General features: G+C 44.8%; 1 protein-coding gene across 5 annotated transcripts in view; it reads left to right on the top strand.

Annotated features, from left to right (window-relative positions):
- Positions 1 to 22,844, top strand: part of GRM7 (glutamate metabotropic receptor 7) — a 742,767-nt gene that overhangs the window by 71,499 nt on the left and 648,424 nt on the right. For 3 of the 5 annotated variants that reach the window (XM_089305658.1, XM_089305659.1, XM_089305660.1), the window contains exon 2: positions 19,121 to 19,284. The exons of 1 other annotated variant lie outside the window; for it this stretch is intronic. Coding sequence is in view for 1 of the 4 variants with exons in the window: in XM_089305657.1 (XP_089161783.1) it covers positions 4,263 to 4,292 (30 nt within the window). In the remaining 3 variants the exon portion in view is untranslated. Of the gene's footprint in view, positions 1 to 2,098; positions 3,978 to 4,142; positions 4,293 to 19,120; positions 19,285 to 22,844 lie in introns of those variants that run through there. One more of the 5 variants, XM_089305657.1, reaches the window with a different exon arrangement.

The raw sequence follows: 22,844 nt of genomic DNA, 5'->3' as shown, positions 1-22,844 counted from the left end.
GGCAACCGGGACAGAATCCGGCGCCCCAACCGGGACTAGAACCTGGTGTACCGGCGCCGCAAGGCGGAGGATTAGCCTATTGAGCCACGGTGCCGGCCCCTCTCTCTGACTTTCAAATGAACAAAGAAATAAGTATTTTTCAGAATCTTCAGGTTGAACAACCTAAATATATGAAGTTTTTTTTTTATTTCAGTGTAGCACAATAAGGGTTGTTACAGATAGTAAGTCTCATATAATAGTATCCAAGAATATCTTTATGTGTGGACTGGGCTTCTGCTCCAAACCCCATTGTTATTTATGGAAGGCACACTCCAAGACCTGGAGCTTTCTCACCGTAATTTGATCCAGTGGATTCTTGAAGTCATTGGCTTTAGGAGATGGAATACATTTGGTGTCCATGCATCTTAATGAAAATTAATGATAATGATTTGAAATTTAATGGATTCCTTGCAGACTTATTGCAACTTAATAGAAAATGATATAGTATAATTTGAAATCAATTTAAATCATCCCAATGAATAATTAATATGTCTGCCATAAAATTGCCTAGCATCTATTATTTAGAAGCAAATGCTTCAGAATCAGGTTTACCCAAACTTTGGCTCTCTGGAGGCACAGTGTTAAAGTACCCTCCTCCCTTCATGGTCTTTGGACAGTTCCTATGAGGTGCTAACTGTAAAAACATGTTTGTAGTCAAAAATACTTTTTTTTTATTTGCTCTTTATATGCAGCACATTCGTGAACACTGTCCCAAAATTCCTTAGGTAGAAAACAGTGTGAGATAAACACCTCTGTCCTCTGGTCAGTGACTCGGCACAGCCACTGCACCCATGTCTCCCTCTCCAGCTGGTATTCGACCTGCCCGTGCTTGTGTCAACTCCAGTAGTTTCTGTTAAAGTCCCTGCGCAGGGGCAGCCTCTGGTGCAGAGGTTAAGACACTGCCCTCGGGAAGCCCACACATTGGCGCCATATTGGAGCAGCTGTGTTCAAGTCCTGCTGCACTCCTGCCCCAGCTGCCCACTGACGTGCCCCCTGGGAGGCACTCGAGTCCCGGCCTCTGCACGGGGTACTGGGGTTCAGTCCCCGGTTCCTGGCTTCAGCCTGGCCCAGTCGTGGCTGTTACAGGTATTTGGGCAGTGGACCAGTAGGTGGAAGATGAATAAAAATAAAAATTTTCTTCAAAAAAAGATAAATTCCATAATACCTAATGTTCCTTTTATTTTTTCGGTCTAGGATAAATTTCCTTTGATTTAATTCCTTAAAATCTGGACTCCAAATGTTACTTCAAATAGTTTTCCTTTATATTACCATTGCTAATATTGCATTGTATTATGTTATATGTTAATAGTAACATGATATAAGTTACATATAATGATTTTTAAAGAATTTCTACCTCTCCCAAACCCCAAATTATCTGATTGCATTGTGCTCATTAATTTATTCCTAATATGTAGCAGACGTAGCACAGACATTAGAAAATATGACAGCACTTTAAAAATTTTTGGAAAATTAGGATGAAAAGATAAGCTTAGTTTGGTGCAAAAACTATTTTGAAATTCATGCATATGTTTTTGAAATGTATATTTGCCATAAACTTTTTTGAAGACCCATCATATGCGTGGATTGCAAACATTTTGTACCTTAATGAATTCATCATTTGGTTTCATTTTTCCATGAACTTTTTAAAGTGCCATAGTCTATGATGAAGGTAAACCAATGAACCCAAGACAGGATTTGGCCATGGAAGTCAAGTCGGAAGACTGGCACAGCCTCCTGATCGGTGCCTTTCTGGTGGCCCGGCTGTCCCCCGACATTGGTCGGGCGTTAAAGGAAATGGCAATCAATGCTTTGTGACTACAGGAAGGCTTCGCAGCAGGATGTTGCATTGTGAGTGACTGCCCTCCCACAGCGTGTAAAAGACTTCTCACGTGGATGGCAGCCCCTGTGGGAGCTAATTCCACAAACCAGCTTGGGCAGCAATATGTTCTTGTGCTTTAAATGATTCTGCTGCCTAAAATGTATGGAGGCCTTCTGCTGGTGGGAACACAGAATCTATACTTCACCCCCAGTGCATGACTGATTAAGTGGTTGTGGGAAAGTGTGCATTGCAGCCCAAAGTGTCCTCAGATGCTCTTGGAATTTATCCTGGGAGTTATTTGGGTAGATGTGAGCAACTTGATACGGTTTAACTTAAGTGTCGTGAGGTTGTGTGAAGATTTAAGGAGACACTGATGAAAGGCACTTAGGACCGCAGGACCTAACAGGTGTTCAATAATGTGTATTAATATTACGGCTGTTCTTGTGAGGAAGAGAAAAATCAGCCAGGAATATAGTGGGAGACACATCTTCTCTCTTCCACATCACACGAGAATGATTTCCCTACCATGATTTTGGGTCTAATTCTCCAGTGTACTTTTTAAAATAGCGGCTAGTAGATCTTTAAGATTTCAAATGATTTCTTCAAAGATACTATTGCACAAGTTCTCACTAAGCAAGTGGTGAATAAAACTATCCACATGATGATAAGATGAAAATAATAAGAATATTCTTTCAGATTCGCATCACAGATGATGAGGAGGGTGAATCCTTTGGCAATCCTCTAGTTCATGCTCTTAGTTTGCAAAGGAGGAAATTAGAACTCAGGAAATAACCTATTCAAAGAAACAGTGACTCTAAGTGAACAGGGATTGGAACCTACACTTGTGCGCTCTCCTCCCAGGGGTCTTTCCACTGTCGCCCTGTTCTAGTCTTCCAGCTCTCTGTAGCCTTTCTCATGGTAAAGGCATCAGTCCTCAGGTTCATTCTTTTAAGGAGATTCACTTCCTGTGTAACTGAGCCACCCACTACGTGTTTCAGGGGCTGTTTTCTCCCTAAAATGCAGATAGACTTACTTTCCAGGACTGACGGTTGCCTTCCTCTGTTTGTAAGAAATCATTTGCCATCACCTGCTGTTTGCCAGCCTGTCTCCAGTTCAGCAGAGTCCCCGCATGCAGGGAAACCCATCCATCCCAAGTCACCTGGGACACTTGGTCACCCCACAAAGGGTGTCTGGAGAAAGTGACTCACTGGAGTGGCAGGGGTGCAGAAGCCTGGGTAGAACTGTCTGATTAATTGATCATAGGAAGAGTTTCAAAACATTCCCGAGAAATGGGTACTGTTGCAAAAACTGCGTGGATTTCAAATAATTCTTCAACCAAGTAAACTTCAGTTCTATTCTTCCATCATCTTTGTGAAGGTTCGTCTTGCTGGGGATTGCCTTCTGTTCCAAGTACGAGAGAGTGTTGATTGCCACGTTCAAGAGCCTTCTCCTCAACTATGCCTAGGGCATGCAGGTGGTTGGGGTCTTTCAGCAAAGGGTCGTTGTGAATTCAATGGCACAGCCTCGTCTCTGTTGAGCGGGAAAGTCATACAGGAACACATCGAGGCTAAGCTTAGCAGAGATTTTCCTCTGGGTCAGACCATACCAGGTTCCTTCAATGATTTCATTCCATCATGGCTTTTGTGTTCCTCAATTGAGCCCATTGTGCAAATCACCTGGGGAAATTTTTGGACGAAAGATTCTCGGTGGGAACTGGAAATCTGTGTGTAGGACAGGATGGCTCTGGTGATTCTGATAATCAGCCAGTGCTGGCAAGAGCAGTTTGGAGCCACCAAAATGTGCATCCTACAACCCTCGTAGAACTGGCTAGGCAAGAACTCTGAGCCGTGAAATCCACGGTCCCCTCTCACCTTTGGCAAATAGAAACTCGGGGCCAGGAACAGGTGTTGGTGATGAAGGGCAATTAAACGAGTGAGTTGAGTCAGAAGCTTCGGCTGCTACAGGGCTTCTGCTGAATTCATCTCAGCTGCTTGCAGGCGTCCCCGTTTCCAGGCTCCCTCAGTCCAGGAGGGAACTCGGGAGGGAAGGGAGAGACGGCTCTCAGACTTGGAGAGAGGAGAAGACCCGGAGAAAAGAGGATTCGGAGGACCAAGACCCTGTGAGTCTGCGGTTTGCACGGAGACCAGGGCGTCCCGGGGGCTGACCCTGCTGGGGTCCTGGGGAGGACTGTGAATGTGGGGTGGCAGGTAGCAGGCGTGTTAGTATTGGCTGCTTCTTGGGGGCTGAGCAGGTGCACCCGCTGTGGGACTGTTCTCTGTGGCAGAAATGAGAAGGCTCTTTGTCCCGGAGTAACCCTGTCTGAGATGAGAGAGCTGTGCTTAGAGACGCCCGAGCTCCAGCCTCCCAAAGTGGTTTCAGCAAAAGCAAAGCACAGAGCCCCAGCATGTGTTTCTTGGAAGAGAGGACATTACAGGTATTTCAGCCAGTAATGTACAGTTTCTGTTGAAATAAAATGTCCCTTGAGAACAGGCAAGGTGTGAAAAGCGCAGGGGAAAACATGGAATGGAAGGCTCTATTCCCAGCCCTATGCAGAAAGCCACATAAGAAGGTGCTGTCTGTGAGAAGCAACCTGGGTGATGTATAGTATTTCACATGCTGTTGAAAAGGAAGTAACAGACGACAGCAGTCCTTGGCTTCCTCCTGAGTCTACCAGCCTGGTAACAGGAGGACAACTCAGGGACTCTGGAAAATCCCAGACCCACCTCCCCTGGCCCTGTACTGTGGCTTTGTCACTTGCCACTTTAGTGATGAATCTGGACAAATTCCTTAGTCTGCTGGTGTCTAAGTTTGCTCGCATTAAAAGCAGGAATAACGCACTGTGTCCTGGGACTGCGCTGTGTCCTGGGACTGCGCTGTGTCCTGGGACTGCGCTGTGGGTGTAGCAAGTTCATGTGTGCCAAGGGAGTAGACAGGTGCCAGGCACAGCAGGTGCTTGGTGGGCTGCAGCCATTGATTTTCTGCAGAGACAAAAAACTACTTCTGCATAGCTCCTGAGGAGCGGAAACCCACCACGGCTGATTGAAAGGAGGAGCCAAAAAGCACACAGCGGTTTTGGTATGTGCTAAATGCCTGTAGGAGCAGGGGAAATGTATTTGGTACAGACACCCTAATTGCCTCATGAAATAGAGCCTGTGACTGCAGTGAGGGCTGCACATGTGACTACAATGTATTCACAAAATAAAGGGCTGAGTCGTCATAGAAACCACAAAGGAGAAATTATGCTCAGAGTTCCAAGTCCCTAGTTATTAAATAGTAAACTGAGACTTTGTAAACATGACAATGCAAGCTAAGCATACAGTTTTCAAGTTCCACTCTGCTGATTTAAATGGTCTAATTGCTCCCCATATTAAATAGGTACCCCCTTTTGCTCTTCTGCTGATAAACTCTAATAAACAGCATTTGAGTCAGTAAAGAGATATTTCAAGGAATAGACATTTTCTTGAACTCTATGGAGAGTTCACCTCTGTCTAAAGAAGGGCGGTCCCTAGCAGGTGCTTGGCACCTCCAGCTGCACATGGAGACTGGGTCCGTGCCCCTGCCTCTGCAGTGTGTTCTTGTACTTAAATCTTTTTTGAAAACTGTTTATCTGTTTGAAAGTCAGAGTTACATAGAGGAGGAGGGGCAGAGAGAGCGAGAGAGATCTTCAATCTGCTGTTTGACTCCCCAAGTGGCCGCAAAGGCTGGAGCAGGGCTGATGCGAAGGCAGGAGTCAGGAGCTTCCTCCAGGTCTCCCACATGGGTGCAGGGCCCCAAGGGCCATCTTCTGCTGCTTTCCCAGGCCATAGCAGAGAACTGGATGGGAAGTGGAACAGCTGGGAGTTGAACCTGCGCCCCTATGGGACTCCAGCATTGCAGGTGGCAGCTTTGCCGGGTACACCGCAGCACCAGCTCCAGTATTTAAATCTTAAACTCTTTTGGGTCATATTTGTGACAAATCTGTGCTCAATCAGCTTGCACTCCCCAGCCTGACAGGGAAGCTCCAACGTGCTTGTTAACACAGAACCTCTCAGGTGAACCGTCGTAGGAATCGGGAACCTTCCTCTGAACTAACAACCTTGCCATCCTGCAAACTAGAGAGAGAGTTTTCCAAATCCCCCTTTTCCTGGGCCCCAGACGGAGCAGATTTCAGCAGCAGAGGAGAAACTGCAGAAACAAAGCTTAGTGACAGAGGTTGCCTCCTAAGGAAATACTCAGCTTGGCGTCGGAGCCCCCAGAGAGCAGCTTTGTAGACGGCAGAGCTGTGAGAGCACTCGGCTTACTCGCCTGGCACCAAGACTCCAGGTGCGCTTCCCAGAGGGCGCCCGCATGGGGTTCTATGCCGGCAACACCTGTGCCGGGATGTGTTGGCCCAGAGCCTCCGTTCCAGGCAGGCTTGGTGATCAGCGTTGCTCCAGTTCTCCCTGCAGTGCAGAGAGGTTGACAGTTACTTGTTTAATTGGTGAGGAAACTGAGCCTTGGAAGATTTTTATCATATGGTAGTGAGTACTGACACTGTCTGCCTTCATTTGCTGTTGGTCTAACAAAACACCTGACCGTGAATATGCGAGGTCTCGGAAAAGTTCACAGAAAATGTATGTGACGAGCAAGCTGGATATGGTATTGAGTTTTTGGCAGTGACATGAACATTCGTTTTAATTGCACTTTTGCACTAACTTTTTGAAGTCCTCTGCTGCTGAAAATTCAAGACGTGGTGGTTCTGGATCCTGCTTTGCCTCTCGACACCCCTGACTACATCACCCCGGGGGGGGGACGGCATCACATAGCTGGGGCCTGTGTGAGATCAGCTCGCAGACCTGTGCGACTGCATGCCTGAGACGGTGATCCCAAAGGCTGTCACCGTACCTCATCCAGTCTCTGCAGACCCAGGCCTGTCCTGAGAGACAGGTGTTAATCATTTCCATGGGGTGTTCCTCCACACCTAATTAGCAATTGCTGGATCTCATCTGTTAAGAGTTCCACCCACTCCTAACACCCCTAGGGACCCAGCTTGCAGGACAGGTAGCTTCGGAGGATGAACCACACCCTAATCATACAGTGTCCGCCATTGTTTCTGTTCCAACAAACACTCATGTTCTCAGCCTTCATGTCTGGGGTGTTCTCAAAGTGGGAAAGCCATAGAGATTCTCAGGCTCCCTCCAAGGCCCTGAGTTAGTGCCTGGGTGTGGTCAACCCTCTGTGGTCTACCAGTTCCCCAGGTCATTCTGCAAAGTAGAAGATCCCACTGCGGCTTCTCTGTAGTGCTTCATGTTTTAACATAAACAACTCAGTCCAGTGACCTCAAAACTCAAGAATGTTGGTTTTCTTGCATGCCTGTGAGGATGGAGGTAGCAAGTTCCCTTCCAAGAAAGAAGGAGTTGTTGAGGAAAAGGTGGAGAGAACCCAACGCTGGTGAATTCTTGTTACTTGTAGCATGAGCCTTAGGATCGTAACCAGAGAGGAAGGCAGGTGATTGGGAGAAAATTGGCTTAGTTTTGAATGAGAAAGTGGTTTCCTTATGGCTTGTGACAGTTATTATATGGATTAAGTAATTCCGTTTATGTCTTTATTCCTCTAATGAAGCATGCTGAGGTGAAAAGTGACTTGGCTCGTGCTGAGCACTTGTGACAGTTTATTCCCCTTCAGGGAAGACAGCAATGCATATGCTAATAAGACCAGAGCAGCTACATTTGCTCATGAAGGTGACAATATGGCAAGTTCCTGTTATGTAGGTAATACCGGATGCTTACTTGGCACCTAGCAAGTGTCAGTCGATCAAGGTGGAAAGTCAGTGCAGAGGAAGTGTCCCCATCATCAATGTTTGAAGTGCTGATGTGTAGGGGGACCATTTCCCTCTTGGTGGATGCTTGTGTTGCTTCCAAATTTCTATGAAATACTGCTGTGAGTATTTATGTATGACTCTCCTGTGAACAAATACTTTGATTCCTTTTGAGTAAAGATCTACAGTAGGGTTCCCAGATACCAGAAATTCACCGGTTTTTTGTTCGCGTATTTCCTGGCCCCATCCCCCACCCCCACCTTCCATCTCCATCCCTGTCAGTTTTTTTTTTTTTTTTTCCATTTACTGGTATGGTTTTTACAGGTGTGTCTTCAGTTTGACCAGTGCTGTGTTCCACAATGTTTAATCTTTTACTTACTTACAGGGTATTTTTCATCTTAGAAATTGTTATCATTAGAAGATGAGTTTGCAAGTTTTCCCCTCTCAGATAATTTTTCTTCCAGCTTCCAAGATCATATGGAGCTCGATGCAGGTGCAACTAGATCAGTGTTCAGCAGGCAGCTAATTTTGCTCCACTCTCGGGGAAATGCTCCTCCGAGAACTGCATCCAATCCCTGACCAATCATGAAGTTGTCACTCTGGCTCTAGTTCTGGTTCCTGAGTCTGGGACTTGGAAGTTTCACGACCCTGCTGACCCTGACAGTGCTCAGCTTTGTCCTGAAAAAGGTGGGGCCCAGTGAAGACCTTCACCCTTCTGTCCCTGGGCAGGGGGCTTAAAACCAAGCTGCCTTTGTCCTCGGACGCTCAGTCCAGACTCCTTCATTTCCGACTTCGGGAGTTCAATGCCCTCGTGGAACCAAAGATGGGGGAGAAAAAGAGCCTCAGATGAACTTTGCAAGCTGTCATTTCAGGAGAAAGCATGGGTGGCATAACCCAGCGTCTGTTAGCCCTTCTTGGCAAGTACCAGACAGCGTTAGGATGAAACTTGGGAATCCCAGGACTTTGTGTGGCTTTTCTCTGCCCTGCCTGGGCTTCTGCTTTGGGCTGAACGTCCCCAGATAACGCAGCAGCGTGGTCCCGGCACCAGCCCTGCCCTGGTGCCTCCATTATTCTAAACAGGTGAGTGTTGGGCTGCATTCTTTATGTCAGTTCTGCCGTGGTTATTTTCTGGAATCCCAGTATAAGCCTTTGCCCTTTATATGTTGATGAATCGTCATCTCCTTGACTTCAGTAGTTCTTTCAAAGCAGTCAATATACTTGAGAAAAATATCCCATCATCTTATTTCAGAAATAACATGTAGTTCCACATTGTCTGAAAATATGATATGCCACCAATTCGTATCATTGTCACTGATGAAAATATTGACCACAGTTGTGTCAGGAATCTTTACCTGTGTTCTTTCCCAGACTGGGACTGATCTATGAATCTGTTTAACACATACAGGTGGCCTTTTGTATCCACTGGTTTTATGTCCATGGATTCAACCAGCCATAGATAAAAAATAGTGAAAAAAAAAGCCTTTGTACTGAACAAGTATGCATTCTGTCTTCTTGTCATTATCCCCTAAATGATACAATAAAATATTTACATAGTGCATATATTGTACCAAGTAACCTGGAGACTGGAGATGATTTAAAGTATGTGGAGGATGTCCATAGGTTCATTCAAATACGAGGCCCATTAATATGAGGGATTTGAGCATCTAAGAATCGCGGTACCTGCCGGGGACCTGGAACCAACCCTCAGCCACCTCCTATGGATCGGAAGGGAAGGTGGTGATTAATTTAACTGAATCATGAATCAACCTCGCCTCTCCTACGCCTCCTTTGTGGCCAATAAATTTGTGCTTGTTTAGGGAGAGAAGTCAAATCCTTGCCGGTAGCCTTAATGATAATCAGAAATGGTTTGGTGTTGGCAATGCATACAAATGTGAACTGCATGACAATGCTGGTGGTGACTTCTTGCTGATGATAGGATGAAATGTTGTTGAAATATCTTTGTCATTTCTTTATCAGAGTATATTCTTACAAGATAATCATTTTAAAAATCGTTTGTGTTCCGCATCCCCCAGTCTACTGTTTGGATGATGATTTGGGGATAAAGAAGGAGGTCTTTGACGTTTTATTAGCTAATCCTTATAACTCCGAGTGATCACATTTTCATTTTCACAGGCTAACCATAGATCGTTTTAATTATCCTTTCTAGAATCTTCGCTAGAGCTCTTTGCTGCTTTGGAAATGCCGAGTTGTGCTGATCTGTTATCTGTGTTTCTTAGAGTTTAAGTTGCAGTAACTGAGGCTGAGCAGTTTGAATTTTAATGTCCCTAAAATGCACAGCATGGACTTTGTCTGGCGAAGGTCACACACACAGATCCTGATTGTTTTATTTTTTTTCTTGTCTCTTTACTGAACTTTCATTGATGTTTTTCTCAGCTCGATTTACAAATAGCTGTTAAAGAGGGCTGTCTCCTGGCAGAAGCTTTGAGGTGAAATCACTTGAAGGCTGTCATTTCCATTCTGTGGATATTCACCTTTCAGTACCTGGCCCTGGGCTCTGTTTCTCCTGTTTGTTGCTGTTTCTACAGAAAGGCATCCAGTAGGGAAAGGTGAGGTCTCAAAGCTTCTCTCCAGTGCCCTGGCGACCACCAGTGCTGTGCGTTCATGTGGGAAAGGGTGGTGTGCTCGTGAGCTCAGCCAGATCTTACTCCTGACCAGGCAAGGTCATGAGGTTGAATTTCCTAAGTCACATGTTCATCAGCCAGGACAGGTGGCACAAACTCCATGGTGGTACAGTCAGGGGTGTGGAGTTAAGTCGGATGTTGTCTCTCATTCTTCCCGGTGGAGTCTCTTCCATCTAGTACAGCCATCTTCCAGGCCTTGTTAGGTTTTCTTTTTTTCAATTGCAGGCTTTTTACACAAGGCACCCCCTTTGGAGAGGCCTTGACAGTTAACGTGAGGGACCAGCTGAGAGGTTTATTCTGCAGGTGAGGTGAGACGGGTGAATGGATCTGGACGCGGTGAGACAGTTCGAGAGAGAGCCTAGGAGCAAAACCTTTTCTGATGGATTACACTTGAGTTTCTGGAAAAGAAGGTCTGAAATAAAAGTGTTGGGATCGGGCATTGGCCGCGAGGGTTACATTTGGGCCATAATTAGTGCTGTGGGGTATGGAGACTTAGGGTAAGTGGATAGCAGGACACAAGATTCAGGAGTGAAGGAAGGATAGGGTCCTGACCTCTGGGAACTGGAAGGCAGCGTTTAAGTAGATGAACTGTTGGAGCGGAAGTAGGGATGGATCTGGGCGGCACTCTGCCTAGGTCCCGTCTGTTGATGCACATGGCGCCAGCACTAAAAGCCAGCCTGTTCGCATGAAGATCCCGGCAGGGGCGATTGGGTCAATGTGGCCATAAAGCTTCAGGGCTAGGAAGAACTCCCAGGAAGGTTTTGCTCTCAAAATTGGAGCTTTTCCATAGCCTTGAGGGCTCACCTTCCAGTGTGTCTTCAGTGTCACTGTGTTGGTGCTTAGTTATACTCCTGTTTAGTTGTAGTTCTTCAAAAGGCTCAACAATGTGAAGATTTTATGTGAAATGACTTCCTTTGACATGCACATAATTATCGATCCTTCCTCTGAGTTCAACATTGCAATCAAGTGGAACACAGCTGAATGCGTGCATTGAGGCCTTGGAATATTAAAGTCCTCCACCAAAGTTTGATTTCCTTTATTTTTAATTATCTCTGACTTACACTGTTAAGCATGAGAGAGAAGCCAAGCAACAGACTTCAGACAGTATTCTTTCCCTTCTAATTGAGGCTGAACTGAGCCACAGCTTTTTTTCTATGTTGGTGCTCAGGTTTCTGAGTTGTATTGGCAACTGACACTAGAGAACTGGCCATTTAGTCTTTGATTTTTGTCTGCAGTAATTTTGTCTATAATGAGGGGGTGTGCATGGCCATGAAAATTAGTGTCTGAAGTATTCACATAATAGCTGAAGGAAATTAATGCTAAATGGATGTTTGCCTGTTGGTTTTGCTGACCCAAGGAAGTTCAGGTTGTCATATTTCAAGGAAATGAAAAAGGATGTGATGGGCTATGTTAATTAAAGTTATATTAGGTTTATCAGTTGAAAAAGGCGAGGTATGTTTGTCTCCAGTTTTAAAAATGTATTTTTAGTTGACAAAAGTTGCATATATTGTGTACAAAATGATATTTTAAATACATATATGCATTATGAATTGTCAAAATTGTTATTCACTGAAGTCATCAGGTTATTCCATTTATCTCTTAAATTTTAAACTCCTAACCAGCTCCTGGTAACCACTTTAATTTCTTTAATTAAACCAAATTTAAATTAAATTTCGTTTAATTCACTTTAATTTCTCTGAATTCTGTTTTTATGATGTTACCTTAAGATGCTCCTCTTCAGTGAGCTAAAGGAGTTTGCGTTCTCAGGGAACGAAGTTAGTGTATTGTCCTGGAGATTCAGCAAACATAGGGGTCCTGACATGAAACATCTCAGCCATGCCCATTCGTTGTTCTCACACTCGGCTCCTTGAACACACATTGATTGAGAATCTACTGTGGTCCGAGCTTCAACCTGGAACACGTTGACTCAATTCCTATGCTGCTGTTCTCAGATAGCATGAGGTATATCTTATGAGGGAGGCATTTCTTACTAATATAACCCCACAGAACAAGTGTAGGGTTTCACCCTGAGAAAGGGTTTGGAAGGATAGGGTCACGGCTCTTAGTGAGGGATCTGAGAGCTAACAGAGTGACAGTACAGGGTATGTGGTGGAGAAAGTGGGAGAGAATCACACACAGACTGCTTGCCTGTAACCAGGACCTGCCGTGGAGGGCTGAGGACCAAGGCTTAGCCAAAGAACCGAAAGGGAAGATCGCCAACCTTGTTCGGCGTCAGAAGAAACTGATGCAGGCCATGGAGGTGAATGACAACAGGATGTAACATAGCTACACGCGTGGGACTTGAAGAACCGCTCTTGGTGGTGGGTTGGTGATGAGTGGAGCTTGGGTAGGGATGGGCGGGGCTTTGAGGAAGATCCTGGTAAGAGACGGATGCAGTGGAATGGCTCGTCACCCTGCACAGTCTCATATCTCGTCCTTGCCATGGACTTGACTCCTGGGACTGTCTGTGAGGCACAGGACTACCTTTTAATGAAGGAGGAAGAAAGCAGTGAGCATCCAAATCTGTTCTTAGCAGAAGCCTTGCAAACACCAGACTGTGTGATGTGTATCTCATCAACACTTTATAAAGGAACCAAGATTGGGAAGACTTGAATGATTGCCGAAATCATAGAAACAAAAGTAAGCATAGAAACAAAATGGAAGTGTGTGCTTCACTTCACAATCCACGTTCGACCCACTGTAGTCGCTCAGAATCAATCCCCCCTTCATGCCATCCTTTTAATAGCAATCAGCAGGCCGGTAGATGATGGACTATAGTCTCAGAAGTGCTGGAGGATGCATCCCCCCTATTTTCAAGGACAGCTGGAAAGCTCACAAATAAAACCATGACAATCTACAGATTGCGGAGGGAAGCCACAAAAGCCCATTCCCATTGCAGTTGACTCTTGGGGTGGTTTTGACAAACGTGTTTGTATTGAATATTGCTCTGCAGTGTCAACAGCCAGCCCTTGTGAAGGTGAACACCGTGAGAAACGCCCCGATGACTGGTTGTGATGCAGGGATTTAACGTAGAGTTGCTTCCTGAGTTCCCCACACTGCTTTCTCCCCAATCACATTCCAGTAGAATGAAATTTGGGGATATCTTACAACCAGAACTCTACTTGTTGTAACTGGATAAAGTGTTGACATTCTCTGAGATATATAGGAGTATAGCGAAGAGTATTGGAATATAATCTTGTCCCAAGATTTGCATTTCTAGTTTTAAATACTAATTAAAAAGAACTTCAAAAAGTTCATGACAGGCAACACTAAAAGATTAGTTTGGTGCAAAAACCTTCTGAAGTCCATGTGTATAAGATGTATTCTAAAACTTGATGGGCCAGCGCCGCAGCTCACTTGGCTAATCCTCTGCCTGTGGTGCCAGCACTCTGGGTTCTAGTCCTGGTTGCCCCTCTTCCAGTCCAGCTCTCTGCTGTGGCCCGGGAGTGCAGTGGAGGATGGCCCAAGTGCTTGGGCCCTGCACCCCATGGGAGACCAGGAGAAGCACCTGGCTTCTTGCTTCGGATCGGCACAGCGTGCCGGCCGTAGTGGCCATTTGGGGGGTGAACCAATGGAAGGAAGACCTTTCTGTCTGTCTGTCTCTCTCTCACTCTCTCACTGTTTAACTCTATCTGTCAAATAAAATATCAATTTAAAAAAACCCTAAAATTATGAAAAATGTGTGTAGCTTTTACAGCTTTTTTGCACGCGAATCATGTTTAATTCAAATTTTCCACAACCCTTTTGAAGTAAGCAGAGATGCACGTAGGCTTACAGATTGGAGATTACACTGCTTTCATTAGAGGCAAAATGCAAAAAGCATTTGCAGTTGAAAAATGGGATTTTCCAGCATGAGGTGTACAGAATCAAAAGCTTCCTTACAATTGTGCTATAATTTTACAAAAAATACTCACATTGCTTTTGTATGTGATCACCACCTTCCTGTGAGACTGATCAGCTCGTGGGGAGTCTTGGTTGTCCTGAAGTAGTTCATATCCAAGAAGAGAAGTATAGAAAGCCCAGCTCAGTGAGGACAGCAGAGTTACACAGGTGGACAGGTGGCTGTGGAGGGCAGTCCAGTCAGGAGGCCTTGGGAACCCCCACTCTGTGGTTCCGTCCCTCCCTCATTGACGGCTCTGAGTCTGAAGATAGCCCAGCTAGCTCTGAATGTGTGCTCACTGTCACATCCTGGGCACCTTTGTCTTTTTACCTAAACACCTGGTGTTAGCAAAGGATGTGATCCCACGTGGCTATGAGGTGTCCAAAGGAGTTAGGTATTTGAAACCTCCCCTTTTCCATCCTCCCCACGCTTGAGATTCAAAACATCCCTTTCAGTATTTTTTATAGAAATCTAAATGAAGTCAACCATCTAATACAGTTTTAAAGCACAATGCCTTTCTTGTATTGTGCAGTAGTTCCTATTCATTTCAGCTAGAAAACTATTTTCAGGAAGATTCCAATGGGTAATAAAAACAAGAGTCTGACCTGCGAAATCAAACTACAACCTCTATATCCTTGCACAGTGTTAAGAGTTTAGAAGCTAAATAAATCACGGCCAGCACTGTGGCACAGTAGGTTTAGTCACCACCTACAGTGCTGGCATCACACACAGGTGTTGGTTCATTTCCTGGCGGCTCCACTCAAGTTACAGCTCTCTGCTAATGTGCCTGGGAAAGCAGCATAGGATGGCCCACGTGCCTGGGCCACTGCACCCATGTGGGAGACCTGGAGGAGGCTCCCAGCTTTGGAATGGCCCAGCTCCAGCTATTGCAGCTATTAGGAGAGTGACCCAGTGGATGGACGACCTTTGTCCCTGTCTCTCCCTCTGTACCTCCACCTCTCAAATGAATTTTTTTTTTTTTTGACAGAGTGGACAGTGAGAGAGACAGAGAGAAAGGTCTTCCTTTGCCGTTGATTCACCCTCCGATGGCCGCCATGGCCGGCGCGCTGCGGCCAGCACACGGCGCTGATCTGAAGCCAGGAGCCAGGTGTTTCTCCTGGTCTCCCATGCATGTGGGTACAGGGCCCAAGCACTTGGGCCATCCTCCACTGCACTCCCTGGCCACAGCAGAGAGCTGGCCTGGAAGAGGGGCAACCGGGACAGAATCCCGCGGCGCCCCAACTGGGACTAGAACCTGGTGTGCCGGCACCGCATGCGGAGGATTAGCCTATTAAGCCGCAGCACTGGCCTCAAATAAATCTTTTTTTAAAAGAAGCTAAACAAACCTAGTCTACTCAACTGTTATATAAATACATTTTACAGTTCTCAGTTTTCATTTGTGCTAGAAGATGATGCTTCAGCCCCATTCACAGAACTACAGGGATTTAATAATTAAATGAAGTGTGCTATTTTTGGGGGAAGAACCAGCTCATGCTTCAGAAATGGTTTTTTGCTCTTGCATTTACCTTCAGGGGTCCAGCTGTGGAGTTTGGAAGTTGCAGAGATCTAAGCCTGGCTGTTTGGATGCAGAGGTTTTTATGAGTCAAGGATGTTGGCCTTGGGGCTTGATGGTCTCAGCTTTTAGTCTGTGGACGTTATGACCTAAGAGACAACACGCAGGTGGAACTGCCTGTCCACCCTCCCTGTTCACTGCTTCACCGGAAGCACGTTGCCTACAGCAGGTAACACACTGGGTTCTGAGAATGGCCAAATGTGAGCCCGTAGGAAGAATTAGGAATAATTGGAGTGTACAGTTGTAGAGCGGGGGTAGTTTTAAACCACCACCACAGGTGAGATAAATACTTCTTCTGGGACTCTCAAAAATCATCTGTTAGAATCTTCCCTTCACACACACACAAGGATTCTGGCAACCACCGGCCAACTTTGAATTGTTGCAGTAGCAATAAGGGAAGTCAAGAAGTAGATCTGTATTTCGTTGCTTGCGTACAGTTTTTTGCCTTTGGTGTGTGTGCATTTCCTTCCAAGTGTGAGAAGACTGCTCTTGCTGCTGAGCGGTATTGCTGCCTTTCAAGGCCTCACAGTTTGTGTATTCCCTGGCTAATGGATGTTTGCGTTCTTTTCCAGTTTGGGGTTGTTAAGAATAAAGCTGTTATTAACACTTGTGAACAAGTGTTTCAGTGGGCATATGTCTTAATTTCTCTTGGGCAAATCCTGGAAGTGTGTTGTTGGTTTCATGGTTAGTATATGTCTGATTTCATAAGAACAGCTTAGTTGCCTCGCACAGTGGCTACATCATTTTGCATTCTACACAGCATCATGTATGAATTTCAGTTGAACCATATCCCCAGTGACACTTGGTATTTTGCTTCTCTTAATTTTGGTCATTCTAGTTGGTGTTACTGATATAAGGACAGTTTTAATTTGTGTTTCTCTAAAGCATAATATTAATGTTTTCATGTACTTCTTTATCATTTTGTGTGTGTGGTAAAGTGTCCGCTCAGATCCTTAACTCATTTGTTTGACTATTTTACTATCTTTGAATTGTAAGAAGGATTTATAATCAGTATGTGTCCCTTATTAGGTGTATATTTTACAACATATTCTGCTGGAATAGAGCTCTAAATTTCATTTTACTTGTGGTGTCTCATAAAGAGTACTCAGAATTTTTTTGAAAAACCCCTTAATTCCTGCGTTGGTCTTTAAAATGTAGGCTCTCTGCTTCCTTACCTAGGTAAATTTTCCTCACTGTTTGCATCTAGAACAGTTATAGTTCACATTCTTTTACTTAAGCTATAATCCATTTCACTTACATTTTTAATTTGTTGTAAAGGAAATGATGGTGTTTTTCCTGTATTGATTTTCATTTCTTTGGATAATACTTGTTGAAAATGTTATCGCTCCTCTATTAACTGCCTGCCTTCTTCAAAAATCAATTTGTCACTTATAGTGGATTTATTTCTGTATTACCCGTCTGTTCTGTTCGTTTGATGCGTTACATCTTTATGTGATTTCCACACTGTTCTGATAACTGTGGCTTTAAGACAAGCTTTGAAGTCAGATGGCGTGAGTCCCTCTGTTTCTATTTTCTCCCCCAACATTGTTTTCCATTATAAATTCTTTGCTTTCCTGTATTTTCTGTGTTTAGAGTGTTTATCACTTTCTCAAAAAATCCTTTGGGGATTTTGATTAGGATTCCAATAAGTTGATAAATGAACTTTATATAAATTCATACTTTAACAGTATTAAGCACAATATATTGGATTTCTTTAGTTACACAAATATATATCCCTAACATTCAGCAATTTTATGCTTTTCTGCTATATGATAATTTAGCTTTCATGTCTTTGTTGCTAACATGTGTATGCACTTTTCATATTTTGTACATTGGTGTTGTATCCTATAAATCAACTTGTTAGTTGTAAGCCTTTTTGTAGATTCTCTAAGATTTTCTGAATAGGTGGTCTGTGAATGAGGACTTCCTGTCTCCTCCTCTGTGAAGTGAATGCCCTGGACATTTGCTTTCTTGTCCTGGCTCACTGGGTGTGATACCTGGTACCACACTGTTGGATAGGTGTGACGTCATCAGTCATGCTTCATGACAGTCTTCTGCGGAAAAGATGGACTGTGTCAGCCCTCACTGGGACTGCTTTCTGATAAATGCTTATTAGTCAGGAAAATTCATCTGAATTCCTAGTTTTCAGGAAGTTCGATTTTTAGCCACTATTCTGTACTAAATTTTTTTCCCAAAGCTTTTGTCTGTGTGCATTGAGATGGTCATGTATTGGATTTTTTGCTGGTTTTCTCTTCCCTCTTTATCTCTCTCCCTCCCTCTCTATTATGTGGTAAATTACATTGATTGATATCCATGTATTACTTCTTTTTTAAAGATTGATTTATTTTACTTGAAAGTCAGAGTTACACCTAAGAGAGAAGGAGAGAGAGAAAGAGAGAAAGAAAGAGAGAGAGAGAGAAAGAAAGAGAGAAAGAAAGACAGACAGACAGACAGACAGAGGTCTTCTATCTGCTGGTTCATTCCCCAATTGACTGCAATGGCCGGAGCTGTGCCAATCTGCAGCCAGGAGCCAGGAGCTTCTTCCAGGTCTCACACGCGGATGCAGGGGCCCAAGCACTTAGGCCATCTTCTACTGCTTTCCCAGGCCACAGCAAAGAGCTGGATTGGAAGTGGAGCAGCCAGGACTCGAACCAGTGCCCATATGGGATGCCAGCACTGTAGGTGGTGACCCTACCTGCTACATCGCAGCGCCGGCCCCCACATAGTACTTCTTAAGACAAATTCCACTTGCCGTACTATCCTGTTAATATTGCTTAATCCAGCATGATAAAAAATTTTTAAAGATTTTGCTTCTACATTAGTGATGGATATTTGTAGTTATCTTTTATGGTAGTTTATGATTTTATTATCGGTGTGGTACTGGCTTTGTGGATTAAGTTGGGGAGGGTTTGCAGCTTCTTTGTTGTATGAGTTGTTGTTGAGTCAGTGCTGCTCCTTTGACCATGTTTGGTAGGGCTTGTAGTTTTCTTTGAGGGAAGATTTTTAATTAAGGATTTATTTCTTTTATGGTCATAAGATGATTCAAGTTGTGTTCAAGTTATCTAAGGTGTACAAATGACCGAGAGTTATCAGAAAAAAGCTTGTTCAGCATCATTAGTTATCAGGAAAACGTAAGTTAAAAACACACTGAGACATTATCTCATGTGTTCGAATGGCTATTAAAAAACAGATAATAGTAAATGAAGTTGAGGAAAATGGAGCTCTTGTATACTGGGCGTACAAGTGAGTACAGCCATGACGGGAAACAGCATGGTGTCCTCAAAATATTCAACATAGAACTACCGATGACCCAGGAGTTGTGCTGAGGACTCACAGGACATGAAATCAGCATGTCAGAAACCACATGCACTCACTCCCATGTACATTGTAGCTCAGCTCACACTGGCTGAGACAGGTCACTGACCTAGGAATGCATGGAAGTGTGACAGAAATAAGCAGTCGGATAATGAAGGACACAATGACCATTGCAGAAAGATCGGTGGACCTGAGGACATGAGTTAAAACACACCTGGTGCAGACTGAGCAGAATGGCAGGTGGTTCCCCTGATGGGAGCGTGGCAAAGGCTGAGGCTGTGGAATCAGTAAAGCCGTGGCTCACAGAGACTGGGAGTGAGGGCATTGGGCAGAGATGCTGATCAAAGGGCACAGAATTTGACTAAGACGTGAATGCGTTCAAGGGCGCCATGGCACAGCGTAGAGACCACACTTGAAAGTAGCTTAGATCTTAAGGATGTTCATTGTACAAAGAAAAGATGAGTGAGGTCCTGAATATGTGCAATAGCTCATTGTAGCCACTTCACAATCTCTGTGTTGACAGAGATGTTGTCTACACCCTAAAGAGGTAGAATGTCGGACCTGCCTTGCTCACTTTATAGAAAAGTGTATACTTGCACAGATTTTAAGAAGTACTTCCTTGTTCTCCCACGTGTGTGGAATCTGCGGTGATGCCCTGTTCTATTCCTGATAGGGACAGCTCATCTTCTCTTACTTTGCCTGTTCGGTCTGGTTAGCAGGTTATCAATCTTATCGATCTTCTCTTAGTTTCATTAATTTTCTCAGTTTAGAAGCATTGATTTCTGCCGTTAATGTATTATTTTCTTCCTGCTGTTGTTCGTAAGGAAGGGTGAATGTGCTCTTCTGCTAGTTTCTAGTGGAAACAGGTGATTTATCTGCGATGTCTCACCTTCTCTGCCAGAAGCATTTAATTCTGGGAGTAGTCGTGTGTCTGCATACGCCCTGTAAATACTTGCAGATTCACTTTATTCCTCCATTTAGTTTGAGGAATTCCATAGTTAGCCTTGTGACAACTTCACTGGACTGGACTTTTTATTTTGTTAAATCTGCTTTTTAATTTCTGATTTGGGGGAATTTCTTGCTATCTATTTCTTTAGATTTCTAGTAGAATTCTGATCTATTCCGAGTCGTGCTGTCTGTGACTTGAATCACTTGAAATATGTTGAAGTTAGTCAATTTCTGTGCTTGCTCTGCCGTGTCATGTCTGTTGCTCTTCACTCCCACTGAACGCCCAGATTCCCACCCGTGTCCTTTCCCTTCTGACCGAAGGACTTCTTCAACATCTAACGTTTGAATTCCAGGCCCTGAGAAAAAGACGACTCTGAAATTTAGCTTGTCTGAAAATAGGTTTATTTTGCCTTAGTTTTAATTTTTTTTTTTATTGAAAAGCAAAGAGACAGAGAAAAACAAAGTCAGACAGTCCCCACCTACCGGCTCACTTCTCAAATTCCCACAGCGGCCCCGGGGGTGGGGATGAAGCTGGGAGGAGCTCAGTCTGGGTCTCCCACATTGGCTGTAGGAGCCGAAATACGTGATCTGTCTCTGCTGCCTCCCTCCTGCACTGGCAGCAGCTGGAGCCAGGCATCAAACTCAGGTCTCAGATGCGGGATGCTGACGTCAGGAGTGGCCTCTTTACCCCGTGGCTGGACAAGGGCTGCTGGCCTGTAGATTTGAAGACTGTTTTGCTGGATGCGCTATAATGTCCAGATCCCCCCCCACTTTATTCATATATCATATATCACTGTTAACAACCATCTGGTTTGCATAGTCTGAGGGCAGCTGCCGCTGTGGTTTTAGGTTTTCTTTCAATATAGACATTTATTATTGCTTCAAAAAATTTCTCCTTATGAACAGCTTGGAGGAGATTTTTTTGTTTGTTTATTCTGTTGTAGTTTCATTATATATCTGGATCTGTGGCTTAGAGTTTGTGTCACCTCACAGAATATTAGATAATTTCTTTGGTTTTTCTTTGGTCTGTCTCCTTTCTCTATTACACTCGTGTTCTCAGTGTGTTCAGTTGTTTTACATTTTAGAAGGTTCACCAATATTCTGCCCTCTTCTTTTTTTCTTTTTTAAAAGATTTTAGCCAGGAGCTTCTTCTGGATTTCCCACGTGGGTGCATGAGCCAAGGTACTTGGGCCATCGTCCACTGCTTTCCCAGGCCATAGCAGGGAGCTGGATTGGAAGAGGAGCGGCTGGTACTACTAGAACTTGACTCATATGGGATGCCGATGCCGCGGGCTGAGGCTTAGCCGACTATACCACAGCACCGGCCACTTATTTTCCTTTTGAACTCTTTCCTCTTACTATTTGATTTTGAGTGATCTCCATTTTTACCTGGTCACGTTGATGATTCTCATTCATTTCTCCTTACCGCATGCTTTATATTGTAGTTGGGATATTTCCACCTACAGAATTCCCACGTGGATGGTGTTCTTTCTTCTCATTTCTTCACGCTGATGAGCCTGCTGTCCTGCATTGGGTCCAGTCCTGGGCAGCTCTAGCCCTCGGCTTCTGTGGCTGAGACCACCATTGTGTCAGTGCCGTGGTCAGCCTGCGGGATTCCTCACCTGCTCCCTCAGGTTTGCTCATTGCCCAGAAACCTGTCCAGGTCAGTGTTCTGCCAAAGCCCCGGGGAGAATTCTCCAGAGCTCTTCAATCTGCTTCTCTCTTGATGCATTTCTATGCCTCTCTTCCCCTCCCAGAGCTCCTCCCTCTACTGTCTGTGGAAGTCTGGGTGTCGTGGCTGTGGGTCTGCCTGAAACTTAGACCCAGGGACTCAGTTCAGTGAGGCTGGCAGACTGTGTGGGTTCCCCTTGCATGAGCCATGGCCTGGGCTTTGTCCTGGCTCCTAGCTCTGACCCAGGGTAACTGTGGGGCTCCCTTGTTCGGTTTGCTCTGAGAACCTGAGTGCCCAGTCCAGCTTTCCGTCAGTCCAGATGGGTGCATTAATTTGGCTTCTTGAATCCCATCTTGACCCCAAAGAAAAAGTTGTTCAGGTTTTTTTTCTGTTGAAGGAGACGAGTTACTTCTCAATGTTACTGCATCTACATTTGTGGTTTGGACAGATGGCGATGACCACAGTCGCACCCACAGAGGGATATGAAGCAGGTGCGTGGGGCTTCACGTGGGACAAGAGCTTCTCAAGGCTGTGGCCGATGATACTGGTTTAGGTGAACGAGGGAACGCTGTCCATGCACTCAGAGGGAAGGCAGTGTGGGGAGGTGGCCTCAGAGGACAGAAGTCTCAGTAGCCTCCCAGCTGGGAACTGGAGTGGTGCGAAGAGGCCCTTTGCTCTGGGCTGTAGGCAAACAGAAGGCATCAAGTTGCCCTGTAGGGCCCCTGCCCTTGACTCTGCCACCCTCAGTGTTCTGGGGAGGAGTTTGTCTCAACTTCAGTGTCCTCCTACTGGTTCCTTACAGCTTAGGCCAAATGCACATTTGTGGTTTTCCCTGCTACCTGTCCCCACGCTTTCCTCTACTCCCACCCCTCCCCCACTCCTGTCCCCCCTACCTTTTCCTCCCTCCCTCCTGCCCCTCCCCTTCCTAGGCCTCCCACAACTCTCCTAGTTCCCTTCCCCAACCTCCTTCCCCTTCCTCCCACAAATATCCCCTTGTATCTACTACCTCCTTTTGTAGAGAATTGGTTGTTTTTTTATGCTTGTTTTCAAAGAGTGAGATAATTAAGAGAAAAACCTTACGTATTTTTCTCCTAAAAATAGTGCCATGTTTTATCACATCATTAACTTGGGTTTGAATGCCTTCATTACATTCATGCTATAATTTAGTGCTTGATTTTGC

The sequence above is a fragment of the Oryctolagus cuniculus genome, chromosome 10, assembly GCF_051225735.1.
Source record: "Oryctolagus cuniculus isolate XC-2025 breed Fujian yellow rabbit chromosome 10, ASM5122573v1, whole genome shotgun sequence".
In the NCBI taxonomy this organism is placed as follows: Eukaryota; Metazoa; Chordata; class Mammalia; order Lagomorpha; family Leporidae; genus Oryctolagus; species Oryctolagus cuniculus.
Note: the sequence above shows the minus strand (reverse complement) of the source record. Positions and strands in the feature narration are given on the sequence as shown.